Below are 19504 nucleotides of genomic sequence, written 5' to 3' on the forward strand. Positions count from 1 at the left end.
TTAACTTCAACTTTCCACGTGGCATGTTTAAGGCCACAAGATTAAAGGGTATTTTGATACATTTGACATAACTTTAATTTATAACCATAAGATTAAAACGTCTTCTTTCTTTTCTTAAACTGCATTCCAAGTCAAACTAGGTCATTCTTTTTTAAATAGAGGGAGTATAATTTTTCCTTAAATTAATATATATTGGGCCCGGGCTTACCCGGGCTTTTGCATCTAGTATTTTTCTCTTATATAGAAGAGACAGTTTTTCAACTTTCAACACGGCTGTTTTTTGTCATATTTAGGAAAGCTTAAGGGCAATTTGGTCCAACTTTTAATACTTTTCTAATTAATAAAATTGTACTTCAATTTTTTGTAGTTGCACTTTTGAAATTTGGGACATAAAAGACCTTTCACATTTTACTTTTCAGCCGCAAAAAAATTTGTCTACTTTCCATGCATGTGGGCCATTCTTTTTCTCCACTTTCCTTCTATTAATTAATGCATATAATATAGGTCCCACTTCTTATTTCCTTTTCTTTATTTATACCTCATAACTTCTTTCATTTTATCTTTTATGGTAGAATCATTTTTTAAAATGCTAATTAATTACTTTATTTGTTTACCAAATATGGAAATATTATGTCTTTTTTTTTAGTTTGTTATATATCTAAAAATTGTATAAATTTAAATAACACTATAAATCATAATAATTAACAACTTAAATATTTAAAAGTTATATAAAAAAATTTAATTGGCTCTCGAAATTCTATTGATATCAATTTATAAATCATAATAATTAACAATTTAAAAAGTATAAAATACATATAAAAATCACTTGACTCTAAAAAAATCTTATTAGTGCTACATAAATTGTGACGGGAGAAGTAACATATATGATCTGAAAATTACGTTAAATATTTAAAAGACATATAAAAAATGATTAATTTTTGAAATTCTATATATGCACGTAAATTGAAACAAAGAGAGTAATATATATTATTTTTAAAATATATAAAAAGTACTAACAACTTAAAATCATATAAAAATTTGGCTAACTTTTCAAGTTCTATGACACTCCCTTCGTCCCATATTAATTGACTATTATTCTAAAATAGTTGTCTCATATTAGTTGATCATCTTATTAAATCAACAAAACATTATTTAAAATTTTCCTATATTACCCTTGCCGTTAATTCCTTTTGAAAGTGTCACATTTGTTTGTAAAATTCTCACAAAGTTTTTTAAGGGTTGAATTAGTAAAGTTATTTTCTTATTTATAATTTCTTCAGTACCGTATAAAATGAAAAGTAATCTATTAATATGAGATGAACGGATATTGGCACGGGATCGTGTATCTAGTTATAAGAGAGAATGAAGAAGCTTAGGGTCAAGAGGGTTTTTTGTAATTGTCATGTTAAGCAATTTTGTGTGCAGCTTAATTTTTTCCTTTTGACTCACTCATTGCCTGCCACCGTAGGCTAGCCTTCCTAAATAGTTATTACTTAAAAATGTTTCAATTGAATTACTTGTTGTTATCATAAATTTAATTGGATATTTATCCATTTAGGTGTAATAATTTATTATTTTCTTTCTTTTATATTATTTGATCTTTATATTTTTAGGTTAATTATTGTGGTTATAATATTTTTAACGTATTTTTTTAAATAATACTGTGTGTTATTCTCCCTGTCCCAATTTACGTACTACATGTGAAATTTTGAGAATTAATTAAATTTTGAATAGGTCTTTTAAATATTTTGACTTGTTAATTATTGTGTTTTATATTTCTTTTAATGTAATTTTCAAACAATATGTATTACTTCCTTTTGTCTGAATTTATGTGGCACAACTGAATTTTTTAGAGTTAACAACATTTAGAATATGTCTTTTTTTAAAATATTCTAAGTCATTCATTATTGTAATTTATAGTACTACTTTTTATATGCTAAAAAAGAAAGTAAGACAAATAAATTAAAATTGAGAAAATATTAAATATAATAGAGGAAATTGAAGGCGCGCAATTACTCTTACATAGTATATATAGAGAAACGAATGTCGAGCAACTCAAAATTTCATCTATACCACATAAGTTGGAACAGAGAAAGTTGCATATATTATTTGAAATTTATGTAAATAATATTATAAATCACAATAATTAACTACTTAAAATATTTTTAAATGATATAAAAATTTAATTGACTCTCCTAATTTTATCCATACTACACAGTCCGTGCATGGTATCTAGTAATAAAATAAGACAGAAAATAAGAATCTTTATACTAATTAGGGGTGTACATGACCGGGTTGGTTCAGGTTTTTCAAATATCAAACCAAACCACTAGTGTCAAAATTTTAAATTTATAAACCAAACCAAACTAATAAAACTTGGATTTTTTTAGATTTTTCAACCTCGGGTTTTTCCGGGTTGGTTCGGATTTTTCAAATACCAAACCAAACCATTCATGTCGCATATTTAAATTTTTAAATCAAACCACACTAATAAACCTCCGATTTTTTTTTGGGTTTTTGGATTTTTCCGGTAAAGTATTCATACAAACACATAATTAACTTGTACTCCAAACATTTCTTTAGTCCAACCAAAATACAACTATCTCTAAGGTGTTTCTTAAAAATTTAACACAAAATATGATGAGTGTTGACACTTAAAATATTCAATAAAAAATAAAAATGAAAATGCATAAAATAAATATTTCAAATTGATAAGTCATAATGAAAAATGATCATAATTTAAAAGTACTAAATCATGCTAAAATAAGTCTAATAATAAGTATTAATTACATGATTAAACATTAAAGAAAAATTAAAATTAGGTTATTGTCATTCTTAGTGTTGAATTAATTTATTTTGTTAGCATTAGTATTGATTTGATTTTGAATTGAGTTTTATTAGAGTTACTAATATCTACGTACTATAACATTTATTGGACCATTCAAAATTCTAAGTTTTAAAAAACTTGAAAATATATGTTAAAAGATAAAAATTATGAAAATGTATAAGTAATAATTAGAAATTACATAAAGTAAATATTTTTATGTATAAAATAATTTTTAAAAATTATATATATAATGTCGGGTTGGTTTGGTCTCAGGTTGACTTTTTTTTTAGATAAAACCAAACCAACCCAAGTGTGGTTGGGTTTTTTTTTCCAATACCAAACCAAGTCAAACCAAACCATCAGTCGGGTTTTTTCTTTCGGGTTGACTCGATTTATGGTTTGATTTGACTTTCGATTCGATTTTGTGCATCCCTAATACTAATATTATCGGTGTCAGCTCAAAGTTGTTTGTTCTTTTTAAAAATAAATAAATTCTTACCATAAATTTTCATGTTATACTACATATTTTTTAGCAAAAGAATATTTTAAAAATAAATTCTTACCTAGAAAATCATATACCAAACTTGACGAAGAAAATATAAAATCATCGTGGACAAAATAATTTTATTTAGCAACATATGAATAACATATTATCAAAAAGATATATGTTATGTATGAGCAATTTAGCGACTGATTGACGATAAATTTCAAGACTTATTCTGACTTTTTGATAGTGAAATAAGTGATTAACACATATAAAATATAATAATATCTTTATGAATTTATTTTTCATATTCTTTCTAGTCATGATTGAGTAAAGGGTAAAAAAAAACTACAAATTATAATTTAGTAAAATAGTATGACATTACTGATTCATCTACTACTAATAAAAATAATCAATATAAAATCATTCAATAGTTTTTAAAATGAAAAAGAATTGTGGTTTCAATAAATTCTTTACTAAAATAAAAATGACTCTCATAGATTAGATTAGCACAAAATACATCTACTCATAATGAAGGTTTAGAAAAGAAAAAAAAAAGGAGTTAACATGGTAATAGGCATGAAACTAAGCAACTCATCAATTGTAGAAGATACTTTGTTGAGCCATTATTAGACAAACAACAGACAAGTTGAATGAGTTTAGTTCACAAAGTCCAACATATCTTATTAATAATAAAATAAATATATACAATTTCTAAAACGGAAAAGGGCCAAAAATACCCCTGTACTATTCGAAAAGGTTTTAAAATACCCCTCATCCATCTATTGGGTTAAAAATACCCCTCAGTCAACCTTTTTGGTCCACTATTACCCTTTAAAATAACAACCCTATATTTTTTAATTATTATTATTATTAATTATTACGTGATGTCTTTCTATTGGTTAAAGTAAATTCTAACCCACCAAACTTTCTCCTACCGACCCGACCCATATTGACATCCCTGACCCAAACCCAATTAAAAAAATTGGATCATCTCATCTCCCCTAAACCTAATATCCTATTTTCTTCTTTTCCCTTTTCTTATTAAGCAATTTCAAGACCAATTTCACCTAAAATGGGTTAGATTTTCAGTGCAATAATTTATTGAAGTTGAGGGATTCAAGTTGGAGCATTGAATTTTGAAGTCTTCTCTTCATTCAAATATCTGAATCTTCTTCTGTTACTTATCGTGATGTAGGAGAGTCTTGAATGGTTGCCAACTTTTTTACCGCTGCGAAACCTAAAATGATGGTCGTAGGTTTGTTGTCGCTATGACGACAAATGGATGTCGCTATGACGACTGGCAAGGTAAAAATCAATTTTCATCTCATGTGACAATGTTTATTCACATTAAAAAAAAATCATTGGATGTCATTCGTCAAAAACGCAACATGTTAAGGAAGACGTGAATGATATGTCTAAATTGACAAATTTGAATTATGTATCTACCTTAAGGAGAAAGTTTCAAATTTGGAGTTCAAAGACAAGCGGTGGAGGAAGATTGTGCTATGGTCATGGTTTTTTTTTTCTTTGAAGATGATGTCTTGAATTGTTGTTTTTGCTACTTTTCTCTAGATAAGTTTGTGATATGAAAAATTGTTGATGGTGTCTAGTTAGTGTAATGTTCTTAATTATAATTTCTATTATTGTTGGTATTGTAGCGAAATTTTGTTTAGTTCGCAAGCTTCATTGTAATGTATTTCGTTGCTAATGAAATTTAATTAGGATCAATTTTTTGTTCATTTTTGGATCAGTTTTTTTATCTCATAATGGTGCATGCACTTTAGTTGAGTTCTTGTTGCTGTTTTTTCTTTATAGTGTTTGTGTAGTTTTTGGTAGAATTTAGGTTCTGTTTGATCGAGTTTAGGTGTTAGATTTGAAGCTATTTTTATTCTAATTTCATAGATTTGTTATTCTTCAATGCTTTTATAATTTTATAGTTTGGTGAATTTCTCATGTTTAACAACTATAAGAATAGCTTTGAAACTTAAATTTTATTTTTCCGGAAGTGTAAAGCCATTTTGTGGCAGCATTGTGTAGTATCTATTGTGGTGCTTTAGGAGTATTCTTGATTTGGCTGGCCTGGCATGTTTTTGCAACAAATTGACAAATTCTTATTTGTATCAATGACACAATAAAATTGACTTATTTTAAGTGTGTTAAACCTAAAATATGTACGTTTCCTAAACGTTGGTCATTTCTTCTCTAATCTTGCCTTCTTAGTCTTTAATTTACCAACTTTTTTTTCCTTCTCTGCAACCAACTAGTTTGAGGTCATTGCTGCCTTGCCTTTCCAGGTAACTTTCTTTGGTGAATAAGGCAGATTGGTAGGCTCCACGACACCAAATTCATCTCCCTTGAAGCTAATTTTTCTAGTACCAGTTGGTCTTCGTTGTAATTTTTTCTGTTGAAGCCTAGTCCTTTCTTCAGATACCACCTTCGGCCTCAAAATTGGTTGGTCGTCTTCAACTTCATCTTCCTCTTCACCTTCCCATTCATCATCACCAATGGTTGAATGTTGATCAAATTGTTGTTCTTGTTCAAAAGTTTGACTCTCGTGTGCTATTGTTAAGGTCACATCTTGCACTTTCTGGGAAGATCCTTCACCCATATTCTTTATCTTCTCATTCACCTGCAAAAACAACCATAAATATTTCACCGAATCAAGCAAGCAATAAAATTAAGAATGTTTCAGTTTATAAGCATTCAAAAGTAACAATATTTACCCAAAGGACAATTTCTGATGTTGTGACCTCTGTTACAACAATATCCACATGTCATTAAAAGTCCTTTTCTTGAAGATGACCAAGCCCCCTCTCTCTTCCTTGCCTCGTCCTTCTCTCTATTTCTTTTCAACTTTGGTCTACCAACCATTCTATGTTTTTTCGGTGGTTCCATTGCATGTTCTGGTTTCCCTTTCCAGAATTTTTCACCTCTAACTGGTTGTAGTTTATGCATATAAACTAACATGTAAGCTTCCTTTGAATACCACCAATGCACCTCGCTCATCAGATTTTTTTTCTGGTAAATCAAAGCTTTGATGGCATGGGAACATGGTATTCCTGTCAAATCCCATACCCTACATGTGCACCTCTTTAATTGAAGATTGACGGTATGCTTGTCTTCACCTTCATGCACTTCATATCCAAAGTCTCCATTAAAATAAATTTCATACCCTTGTGCTATTTCTCTGTAATCAGTCAGCAAATCCTTGGCATATGGACTGATTTCATCTCTCCGATTCCTACATTCCTCCTCACGATCTTTCAGTAATTTCATTACCTTTCAAACAACGAAAAATCCATAATTAACAAAAATATAACATAATTCTAACAAGAAATATCTTTGCCTACTTGGTAGCAGTTTTGATGTACTTTTTGGAGCTTTAAATTTCAAATACGCACAAAAAAACAGTTTAGTGTAATTGGAACTATAAGCTAGATTAGGCAATTTAGTGATGTGAAGGTGACCAATTTCTTGCAACTTCTAGCAATGATGTTAAAATTAAAGTTGTGCTTACAAATCTATAAAAATCTAAGTTGCACGGACTCTTCACTTTCAATGCCACATTCGTGTCAAATTCTCTAAAAATACACTATTTTTAGAGAATTCAACATGCACTCGTTAGCATTTTTGATGAGTTCGAGAAACATAGGTAAAGTAATGACACAATGTGCTTAAAATTTTATACACATCAATGTTATAAATACAGAAAATTGATAGTAATACAAGTGACAAAAACTCTAATAATGAAAAAAATTATCAAAGACAAAGTAATAGTTAAATACCTTGACTCTTATCTCTTCCAACATCTTGATAATTGGTTTGTGTCTTGCCTCTAAAATCCATTTATTGAATGATTCTGTAAAGTTGTTGTCAACCATTTGATTCTTGCATCAGGTGTCAAAATAAGCTCTACACCATTTTTGGGGTGGGTAGCCTATTAGTTCTTTGGCAGCCATTTCAGAAACAGTCCCTAAAGTTGTCAATTGGTCATTGAACTCTTCTCCATAAGTGCTCCAAGCACACCACCAACTTAATTTTTTCATTAGTATACCCCTCCAGTTCTTACTCCAGTTAGCTTCTATATGTCTAGCACACCATCTGTGATGTGATTTAGGAAGTACATCATCAACAACACCAATCAACCCCTATAATATCCAAACAGTTAAGTAAATAAGATAAGATTAGTAATTAAAAGAAACTTACAACGCAAATGTAAATTAAGTTGAGAATCTATAACCTTTTGCATGTCTGATATAAATGTAACTCCTTCACCCTCTCTCAACTCTAAAGAAGATCTCAATAGCTCCATAAACCACTTCCATGTTTTATTTGTTTCTTTATCCACCACGGCCCAAGCAAATGGATAAAAGTGTTTTGCTGAATCTTGTGCCATAGCAACCAGTAAAATTCCCTTGCATTTTCCTTTCAAAAATGTGCCATCCAAACCTATTAGAGGCCTCAATCCTGCTTTCCAACCACTTTTCAAAGCTTGAAATCACACATACATTCTCAAAAATCTCCTTTTTCCTTCTGTCAAAGCATTTTTTGATATGTTTATAACCACATCTGTACCAGGATTACTATCCCTCAATTCTTGAGCATAAGCCTCTAACCTATTGAAATCATCAATGAAGCTGCCCTCTAATTCCTCTAAGACAAGTTTCTTAACTCTCTTCATCTTAGAATAACTAATATTCAGTTTAAATTTCTGATCCACGTCCATCCTCATTTGTTTGATCTTGTACTTAGGATCATTTTGGACTTTGTTTTTGAAATAATGTGTTAAAACATCAGGAGTAGCTCTTCTATTATGAAATGTTGGATCACATTTATGTTTTGTCTCCAAAGTCTTGATTTTAAATCCTTGATCTTTATTATCCTTAGATATCAAGCACACAAAAGGGCATCCAGTATCACATACATATCTAAGTCTAGTAGTGTCCGATTGTTTTACTTTAAGACCAACCTTATTAGCAACTGCATAGAATCCCATAACCCTTTTAGCTTCAAACAAATCTTTAAAATTCATGCCTTTTTCCAAGTGTAAAAACTTGTCAAGCTTTTCATTAACATCTTAAGTTCTTTCCTTTCTAAAGAGTTCTAATTCTTCACTGTCACGATCACTAGAGTTAAGTCCAACATTTTTCTCCTCATCAGATAAATCACAATCTGTTCCAACATCTACCGCAATATTATGACGCTCATTTTGATCAATGGTGTTAGGAGTAGAGACATGTAGTTCACCTTCATCTATAGCATATAATTGAAGCTCACTAACCTGGTTAGACAATAAGGGTTGCAATGATATAATGCTAGGAGATGGAACAAGTAATTCATTCTCATTCACAACATATAGTTGAAGCTCATTGAACTCGGTACACATTAAAGATTGTAGTGCTATAATGCATGCATCATTCTCAATCAGAAAGTATCTACCAGAAGGCCCATTTATTAGTGCCTGTTTCACCTTACTGAAACCTAACTTTTCAGTATACTCTGCGCAAATATCTATGTAAGATAGTAAATCCGCATCAAAATCTTGCATCATGTGCTTCAACTTTTTAAGATACAACACTTCAGGTTTCAACACCCACTTGCCTCCATAGTTAAACACCAAATCGACCTTCTTAATCATTCTTCAAAAAGAGTACATGAAAAAAAACAAGAAAAAGGACCCATCAACATCATTCAAAGAATAGGTTAAAGAAGACAATATTTATTACCCTAAAATACATACAAGAATAAGAGAAAGGGTCCACAACAAACTATAGATAAATAAACTAAACATTTTTTGAATAAACTATTGCAAAAGAGAAAGAGAATACACCATATCAATAACTAAACACAATATAAAGAAATATTAAAAATCAAAGTTCAGATAATAACAATTGAAAAGGGACCACTAAAAGTTGAGAGCTAAGTAAAGAAAGACGTAAAAACATTCAAAATATTCGAGAGTAACACTACATGAAAATTTCAGAAACCCTAAGCCATGAAAATGGAAAAACGACCTACTTAAAAGAGAGAAGACTTCAAAAGTCAATGCTCCAACTTGAATCTCTCAACTTCAACAAAGTATTGCACTAAAAATCTAAGCCATTTTAGGTGAAATTGATCTTGAAATTGGTTAATAAGAAGGAAATGAAGAAAAATAGGTTATTGGGTTTAGGGGAGAGGAGATGATTCAATTTTTTTTATTTATGATGGATCATTTTAATTGGGTTTGGGTCAAGGATGTCAATATGGGTCGGGTCGGTGGGTAGGAGAAAGTTTGGTGTGTTAGAATTTACGTTAACCAATAGAAAGACGCCACGTAATAATTATTAATAATAATAATTAAAAAATATGGGGCTGTTAGTTTAAAGGGTAATAGTGGACCAAAAAGGTTGACTGAGGGGTATTTTTAACCCAATAGGTGGATGAGGGGTATTTTTAAACCTTTTCGAATAGTATAAGGGTATTTTTGGCCCTTTTCCGTTTCTAAAAACCTAAGTACACTTTTCACAACAAGGTTCAATACTCTATTCTCTGAAGGTTGGGTGTGCAAGCAATTTCAGTTCTATTAATTGTCTTAAACACTCTATTAATTGACTCTGATTTTATCTCATTTGGAAAAGATAAAATAATAATAAGAATAATAAAATAATTTGTACGAGTTAGAAAATTTGACTATTGATTTTTGTTACGGCCAAACACACACAAAAACTTATGTGGTTGACAAATACTATACTGACTAAAAAGTTGGATATCACATTTATATGGATTTATGATTCGACTATTTGTGCTTGTGTTTAATGCAGGTATAATTCTTGTGTAGATCGAATTTAGACGTTAAACACTTTAATAGATATTTTAGGAATCTCTGAGTGATCGGGGTTAATTACTTGAAAGGTGAGTTGAAATCAAGTAGTATGAGTTATTGTGATTGTTTAGACATGTCTCATATGGTTGTTAAGTTACTGATTAGGTTGATCATTGGGGATCTTGTGCATAATTTATTTGCTAGGACGATATATGTTTGTTATAGTGATTTAGAACTTTTCTTATAAAAAATGGTAGAGTCAAGCAGACCAAGAGTTAGAGTGGCTAGAGTGGGATATGTATGATGTTTGGTATACAAGGTAGACTTAAGAAGCCTTAGGGTGGCAAAAGTAGTAGGTTTGGTAAAGCCTTAGAGTGATAAGAAGGTTGAATGTTTAATAGTAGAGTTGACAACATAATGAGGTAGGAAGGCCGAAAATAAGGCTTACGGGTCATGATTATTAGACTGTGATGGTAAAAACGTGTGGCTAAAAGTTGGGTTGAGTGATTTTCATATTGCATATATTCTTCTAAATATTTATATGATATTATGTGGTGGATTCAGATCGGCTAATGATGCCTACCAATACATGTTGTTTATACTGATACTACTCTTGCTATGTCACTTTGCATAGTCTGGTTGAAAGATCAATGAGGTTTCTTAGGTGAAGACGATGATAATCTCCACCAATTTTGACTCCTCTCTGGCCATGGTGGAAGCCATGCCCATTTTTCTTTTATGTTATTTCATATTTTTAGAAGCTTTTGTACCTATTTAGACCAGTTCCTAGGAAAGATTTTTATGATATCTTCAAAAGGTTTTCATTGTATCTTCAATGGGTTTATACAGGGGCAGAGTTGTAGCTATCTTGAAAATTACGTTGAATATATATGTGAAATTCTGCGTTTAAATGATATATATTTAAAGTTGGACACACTTGACAAAAGCTACACATTTGGTGCAGTGGTAAAGGATGTCTATTTGAATCAATTAGTCCTAGGTTTCGAACCATTTTATAGCACAATATTTTTTGTTTTATTTTGACAACAACTCACTTGTACATACACCATTTTTCTTGCATCAAACAAATACATTTATTTTAGATTATTAATTTTAGTTCACCTAAATTTTTAAAAATATTTCTCAACTTTCTTAATTCTTAAAATTACAAATTTAAATCAATATAGAGTTCATAAATAAATTATTTATTTGAAATATGTGATTAAGTAGATAACAATTGTATTTATAATTTTATCCAATATAGAATGCATTTTCGAAAAAATCATTTTGAATTTTTTTCATTGATGGTGTGATTTGTGTTTGGTAAATATTTGGACTCGTTTGTTTAATTAGTATTTCACTTTATACACAATAATTCATACTATATTTTTTATATTATAAAATCAATGCAGGAGAAAAAACATCTTGATTGTTCGTATTTGATAGAATGTTGAGATCGTTCATGGAAAAATCAGCTAGGCTAAACAAAATAACATTCAACTCACTTATCGAAATTTTTTTATTCTTGAATACCTTGATAAGATTTCTGGTTCCGCCACTAATTTTATATTGGAAGTTGAGATTGAGAAGTGTGACAGAATGTTGTAAATATTCTATTACCTAATATAGTTAGCAGTATCATAAGAGAAATCTGTAAGAATCATAGGAGAGATCTGTAGGATATTTTCTTACCTTTGGTATAACTTCTTGCTAGTGTATATATACATGTAATGTTTTTATATATGAAATAAGGAGTTCTGTTGAATTACATGATATCAGAGCCATTAGGGCTCAAGATCTTGATTCAGAAAAATTTTGGAACTTTTCCTAGCATCTTGGGAAAAGGTTTCGACTTCTTGGGTTTGGAAGATTACATCTTCGCTTGTTGTCCCAGCATCGACTTTCGGGTTTGTATTTTTACCTTTGCTTCTGTGACTGCTTTGGTCAGTTCTAGTGTCGATCTATTGCTCTTATCGACCAGTTTAGTGGCAGATTTTTTGATCCTTTGTTCTCCTTGATCAATTTCTTGGCTAAACATTAGTTAAAATGGCTGAGGATAAATCTGCCATGACTGAAATTGTTCCAGCATTATCCAAAATTACAGATTCTAAATTAAATGGGTCTAATTATTTAGATTGGAGTAGAAAAATCAGGATCTATTTGCGTAGTGTTAAAAAAGATGGTCATCTTATACAAGATCCTCCAACCAATGATGCTAAAAAGGCTTGGCTTAGAGATGATGCTACACTAATCTTGCAAATCATAAACTTTATTGATAATGAAATGGTTGGTTTGGTTAATCACTGTGAGTTTGTGAAAGAATTAATGGATTATTTGAAGTATTTGTACTCTGGAAAAGGTAATTTATCTCGGATTTATGAAGTTTCTAAGGCTTTCTATCGTTCTGAGAAGGAAGCTAAGTCACTCACTACATACTTCATGGAGTTCAAGAAAACCTACGAGGAACTGAATGTACTTCTACCATTCAGGTGGAACAATAACAACAATACTAGGGTATGGAACAATAACAAAGAAGGAAACAATGATGCTGGGAGATGGAACAATAACAATACTTGTCGCTATTGTAAGGAACCCGGGCACATAAGGCGAAACTATAAAAAATTACAACTTCGCAACCAACAGACTCAAATTGCCGCTGTTGCTGCCACTTCGAGTTCACCCTCAACTGTTACAATTTCTGCTGATGAGTATGCTAGACTTACAAAGTATCAAGAATCAATGCCAGCTCCTGCCCTTAATGAGTCAGGTAACAAATGTCTCATTTCCTCCTGAAGCAACTGGATCATTGATTCGGGTGCCACAAATCACATGATAGGTAATCCCAAATTTTTTTCTAAATTCCGGGCACATAAAGTACCATCCTCTGTTACCATAGCTGATGGGTCTAGTTATACCATTGAGGGATCTGGGACCGTTAACGCCACTTCATTTATTACTTTGTCCTCTATGCTAGGCTTACCTAGTCTTGCCGTTAATCTAATTCTTGTGAGTAAACTTACCAAAGAACTAAAATGTTTTGTCTCATTATATCCCGATCATTGTCTTTTTCAGGATCTTATGACGAAACAGATTATTGGTAAAGGACATGTATCAGACGGTCTATACATTCTTGATGAATGGGCACCTCCATCAGTTGCTTGCTCTAGTATCGTCTCGTCATTTGAAGCACATTGTCGTTTGGGACATCCTTTTCTTCCAGTTTTGAAGACTGTGAGTCTTGTTATTTTGCAAAACACCATAGAAGCTCGTTAAGTCCTAGAAATAATAAGCGGGCTGATTTTGCTTTCGAATTAGTTCATTCAGATGTTTGGGGACCATGCCCTGTTGTGTCTAAAGTTGGGTTTAGATATTTTGTTACTTTTGTGGATGATTTTTCTCGAATGACATGGATTTACTTTATGAAAAATCGTTCTGAAGTGTTCTCCCATTTCTCAAATTTTTGTGTTGAGATTAAGACACAATTTAATGCTTCTGTACATATATTGAGGAGTGATAATGCTAAAGAATTCATGTCAGCATCATTTCAGAACTGCATGAATCAATATGGTATCCTTCATCAATCTTCGTGTGTTGATACACCCTCTCAAAATGGAGTGGTTGAGAGGAAAAATAGACATTTGCTTGAGACAGCTCGTGCTTTGCTATTTCAAATGAAGGTACCTAAGCAATTTTGGGCGGATGCGGTATCCACAACTAGCTTTCTAATTAATCGCATGCCATCCACAGTGCTTAATGGTGATATTTCCTATGGTATTCTCTTTCCTAATAAGCCATTATTTCCATTAGAACCAAAGGTGTTTGGGAGTACTTGTTATGTTCGTGATGTGCGACCCCATATTACTAAACTAGATCCAAAGGCCTTGAAGTGTGTCTTTTTGGGATATTCTCGCTTACAGAAGGGTTATCGATGCTACTCTCCAACCTTTAACAAATATATAATGTTGATAGATGTGGTGTTCTTTGAAAGCATATCATTTTTTTCCTCTTCCGACACTTTTCCCACTCAGGGGCAGTAGGAAGAAGAAGAATGGCTCATTTATAGGACAACTCCATCGAGATCAGAACATCATAAAGAAGTCCCTGGTAGTGTTAAACAATCAATGAAAAATGTGTCTTCTGATGTTCCTCTTGCTTAAACAAAGTCGTCGATAGTTCAAGTTTATTCGAGGCGACAAGTGACCAATGATACATGTCTTGCACCAACTCTCTTGTCATCAGATCCTCCTCCAGTCAATCCCTCTCCAACAGAAAATCTTGACATTCCTATTGCTCTTCGCAAAGGTAAGCGTCAATGTCCATCAATATATTCCATTGCTAATTTTATCTCATATGACCATTTGTCTCTCGTATCTTGCTCTTTGATTGCTTCTCTAGATTCTATCTTTGTACCCAAAACAGTTCGAGAAGCTTTGAATCACCCTGGGTGGTATAATGCAATGCTCAATGAGATACATGCGTTAGATGAAAACCACACTTGGAATTTGGTGGACTTACCAAAACGGAAGAAGGCAGTGGGATGTAAATGGGTTTTTACAGTCAAAGTAAATCCTGATGGTTCTGTGGCTAGGCTTAAAGCTAGATTGGTGGCTAAGGGATATGCTCAGACTTATGGGGTGGATTATTCTGATATTTTTTCTCCGGTGGCCAAACTCACTTCCGTCCGCTTGTTTATTTCTCTGGCTGCTTCTCAAAATTGGTCGCTACATCAGTTGGATATCAAGAATGCATTTCTTTATGGTGATCTCCAAGAAGAAGTGTATATGGAGCAACCACCCGATTTTGTTGCTCAGGGGGAGAATAAGAAAGTCTGTCACTTGAAGAAATCCTTATATGGTCTGAAACAAAGTCCACGTGCTTGGTTTGGGAAATTTAGTGAGGTAGTTCAGAAGTTTGGGCTAAGAAAGAGCAATTGTGATCATTCGGTCTTTTACAGACAATCAGCAGTTGGCATTATTCTTCTTGTTGTATATGTGGATGACATTGTCATCAATGAGAGTGATTATGCAGGAATATCTTCTCTCAAATTATTCTTGCATTCTATGTTTCACACGAAAGATTTAGGACAATTGAAATACTTCTTGGGAATATAAGTAAGTAGGAGCAAGAAGGGAATATTTTTATCTCCAATGAAGTATATCCTAGACCTTCTTGAGAAAACTGTAAAGTCAGCAGCCAAGCCTTGTAGTACTCCAATGGTCCCCAATACGCAGCTAACAAAAGATGATGGTGATCCATTCGATGATCCAGAGAGATATAGGAGATTAGTTGGGAAATTAAACTATTTCACTGTAACTCGTCCGGATATTTCTTTTGCTGTAAGTATTGTTAGTCAGTTCATTTCCACGCCTACAATCAAACATTGGACAACTTTGGAACAAATATTGTGTTACTTGAAAGGCGCCCCTGGACTTGGCATTATATATAGAAACAATGAACATACTCGCATTGAGTGTTTTGCAGACGCTGATTGGGCTGGATCCAAGATTGATAGAAGGTCTACTACTGGCTACTGTGTCTTTGTGGGTGGAAATTTGGTATCATGGAGAAATAAGAAACAAAATGTTGTATCTCGATCTAGTGCAGAATCCGAGTATAGAGCTATGGCACAATCCACAAGTAAGATTATGTGGATACATCACCTCTTAAGTGAAGTTGGGTTGAAGTATCCCACACCATCAAAACTTTGGTGTGATAATCAAGCTGCCCTTCACATCGCCTCAAATCCAGTGTATCATGAAAGAATGAAGCACATCGAGGTGGACTGTCATTTTATTCGTGAAAAGATTCAAGAGAACTTGATTTCCATGAGCTATGTAAAGACAGGAGAGCAACTAGTTGATTTGTTCACAAAGGCATTGACTGGAGCTCGAGTTAACTATTTGTGTAACAAGCTAGGCATGATCAATATATATGCTCCAGCTTGAGGGGGAGTGTGACAGAATGTTATAAATATTCTATTACCTAATATAGTTAGCAGTATCATAGGAGAAATCTGTAAGAATCATAGGAGAGATCTGTAGGATATTTTCTTACCTTTGGTATAGCTTCTTGCTAGAGTATATATACATGTAATGTTTTTATATATGAAATAAGGAGTTCTGTTGAATTACAAGAAGTTTTTAGTCATTATTTTGAAGAGTTATAGTATGTTTGATTTTCTTTCGCAAAACTTGTTTTAAATTGGATGATAAAGGTAACCTATCTAGGTGTTAGAATATGTGTCGCATGACTCGATAGTTGGGCAGTGATAGGTTGTGGAGGTAGCGATGAGGATGATGGCAATAAAAATAACTATAGCTATGGAAGTGGTATATGTAGTAGCAATTAACATGTATAGTTGCAAACAATAGTGGTTGCAAGTAGGGGTGTCAATGAGATGGTTCGGTCGGCTTATTGTAAAATATTATGCCATTTTAATTTTTTGTTTTAAAAAATACCCAATCATATCGCTTTCTCTTCGAAATCAGTATGATTCGGTTAATTTTTATTTTTTTACTTTTAAAGTGTCTCTTTAAAATACACTATTATTAAAACATTTCTTTCGCAAGTATATTTTTGAAGACACACTTTAATTCTTCACCAAGAAGCCAAGAATGTAAAACTTTATTGTCGTATTATTTGATCTTAAACTTTTAATAGGAGTGTTTACATAAGTTTTGTTGTATTGTTGATGAAGTATCTATTATGGTATCTTTTAATTTTAAAGCTAATTAATTAAGGACTAGATAAAGGACAAAGACCCAAAATCGTCAAGTCTCCAGAGACTCGGGACCTAAGTTATATTTCTATTTGATAAATGTTATAAAATATATTTATATATTAAATTTAACGTATTGTTAATACATAAAATATATTTGCATACATGTAAGGTTATTTGGTTCAATTTGACTTTTTTATAAATTAAAGAGATATACCAATTGTTCGGAATAGGTATATACTTAAAAGTCCACAATTTTATTGAAAAATGATATAAATGATTTATATCGATTCAATACGATTAGATTTAGTCAGTTTTTCATAATCTTTTGCCACCCCTAGTTATTTGTAGTGATTATGATAACTGAGATGATTGGTAGCTGATGAGGATAATGGTGGTGCACTGGTTATGATGGAGGAGATGACTAGCAATGATGGTCGGTAATTATGGATAAAATATTAGTAAAAATTATCCACACAAAAAATCTCTTAATAATATTAAGACCATAAAGATGTTAATGTAAACAAAATAACTGTTTAAATCTTAATATTATTAAAATATATTCAAATCAAATCTATATATTTATATAAAGGAGAAACATAGAGGAGGTGATGTGGCACCTCTCTATGGCCTCCATTCACATTTGTCTTTTTTTTTGGATTTCTTTTCTTTCTTTCTCTATATAAAAATTGATTAACAAAAGCCTTAAATATTTGGACAATAAATCTCATGTAATTATATTGAGTCAGCCCACGTTATAGCAGTAATCTAAGATGTTCTTATCATAAAAATTTATTACACACGTTCAATCTCTTTAATGGAGAATAACCGATTCATTAGGAAGTTTAAAAGTGACATCAATTTTATTGTCCAACAAATATATATAAGAGGAGAAACTCATCTTTATTTCCTACTACTAAGCCATGAAATGTGACTGCTGTTTCTTCTCAATTTGTCAAGTTTGAACTTTGATCTGAGATGCTATTAACACATCAATATACTTTCTTTGGTATGTCAAATTTATTCTTCTATTACATTATTTTCCCCCTTTTCTTATGCTTCAATTTTTTATTAAAAAATATTATCACATAGTAGCCAAAGCCTATGAACAATTCAAAGGTTCCTTTTATTTTTTAAATTATAGTTTACGTTATTCATTATTAATTGAGATGTAATAGTCTTTTTTAAAGTATCGTCATTTTTCTTTGGTCTAATGGATAAACTTTATTTAGATCTTCATATCTTTCCATGCTTAACTGATAGTATATCTATGAACATCTCGACCTTGTAAAATATTCTGAATCTCAATTTTACAATAGTTTATAAGTGCAACTGATGAGGTCTTGAAAAATATAAAAAAACAATTTCAACAAAAATCAAATAGCAAAAATATTAGATTGAAAATACGGAATTGGATATAGATATGCTTAGAACTTAGAAGAAAGGGAGATGATTTACCGAAACAAGAATATATAGAGGAGACATTGAGTAGAGAACAAAGGGGAAAGGGAGAAAAGATGGCAAGAAAATATATTTTTTGTTTGCATCAAAATGAAGTTGCATATATCATGTATTTTGTTGTCCTTTCAATCAATCAAAAACTTAAAAAATGATTAATATATTCAAAATAATTTAATATTTAGACAATATCATGTCAATTCATCATTTTTAGGTTGTGATATGATTCCGAAAAATAAATTGGATATGAACAATTTCAATAAAATTTTATTCTTGAACAAAAATTTATTTCATGATGGAAATTCTATTAATAACCGAATTGGATCTGATGTAGGGATTTGCCGATGACGCTAACATGGAGAAAAGTATTTTGTAATCTGTCATTGTGACTCAGTATCAAGAAATCATACGACAACAATCTATGATGATTATGTTTATTTTCCTACATTTTCTAAATATACTTAATTATGTTTATGCATATAAAGATCAAGCATAATATTTAAATTCTGTATATGTGTATATATAATGAAATAGTTATATATATTTGATATTTTTCTTAATTTTTCTATTTATATAATTTATTATTAGAAAATCTAAAGTTATTCTTAATTACATTCTTTTAATTATTCCTCTCTTTTTTAGTTTAAAAAAACCCAAGAGTGATTATCATTAATTTGGCAATTTAATGACTACTTACTATACAATAAAATAACAAACACGTATATTCTTTAGCTGGGGATCTCCCCTTTTTTTCTTTTCTTTCTTTTGACTTCTTTTGTTCCATTATTCTCTATGTAACAATTTTTTATTTCTAATGGAATTGAATAACTAATACATATTTATGAGACTTTTTCATTTTCTTAATCCGTTTTTCATTTCTTTCGTGTTTGTAGATGATTAACAATTATTTAATCTCATTTAAGTTTAATTAACAGTTAATACATATTAATATTCATGCATTTAATCTTCTCTCATATTCCTTGGGTTTTCTTAAATTCTTCATTCAAATATATCGCATGTAGTACTTCAGTTTTGCAGTTGTAAGCTTATGTCTAAAAGTCTAATTTTTATATATATTTTTTATATAATGGTGTGATCTTTAGATCAGCTTGTGCGTGCATTTTAATTAATTTCATGAGATAAATGTCACCTCTCATCAACAATAAATACCAGGTCATTATTTAATTTGTTTAAATTATTTTATGTTAG

General features: G+C 31.2%; 1 protein-coding gene across 1 annotated transcript; it reads right to left on the reverse strand.

Annotated features, from left to right (window-relative positions):
* Positions 1-7812: 7812 nt before the first annotated feature.
* LOC125823172 (uncharacterized) lies at positions 7813-8346 on the reverse strand. Its single transcript, XM_049502594.1, has one exon. It carries the CDS (start codon positions 8344-8346, stop codon positions 7813-7815), a length of 534 nt encoding a protein of 177 aa, XP_049358551.1.
* Positions 8347-19504: the final 11158 nt, after the last annotated feature.

Source organism: Solanum verrucosum, unplaced genomic scaffold, assembly GCF_900185275.1.
Source record: "Solanum verrucosum unplaced genomic scaffold, falcon-dt-bn FXZP01000199.1, whole genome shotgun sequence".
NCBI classification, from domain to species: Eukaryota; Viridiplantae; Streptophyta; class Magnoliopsida; order Solanales; family Solanaceae; genus Solanum; species Solanum verrucosum.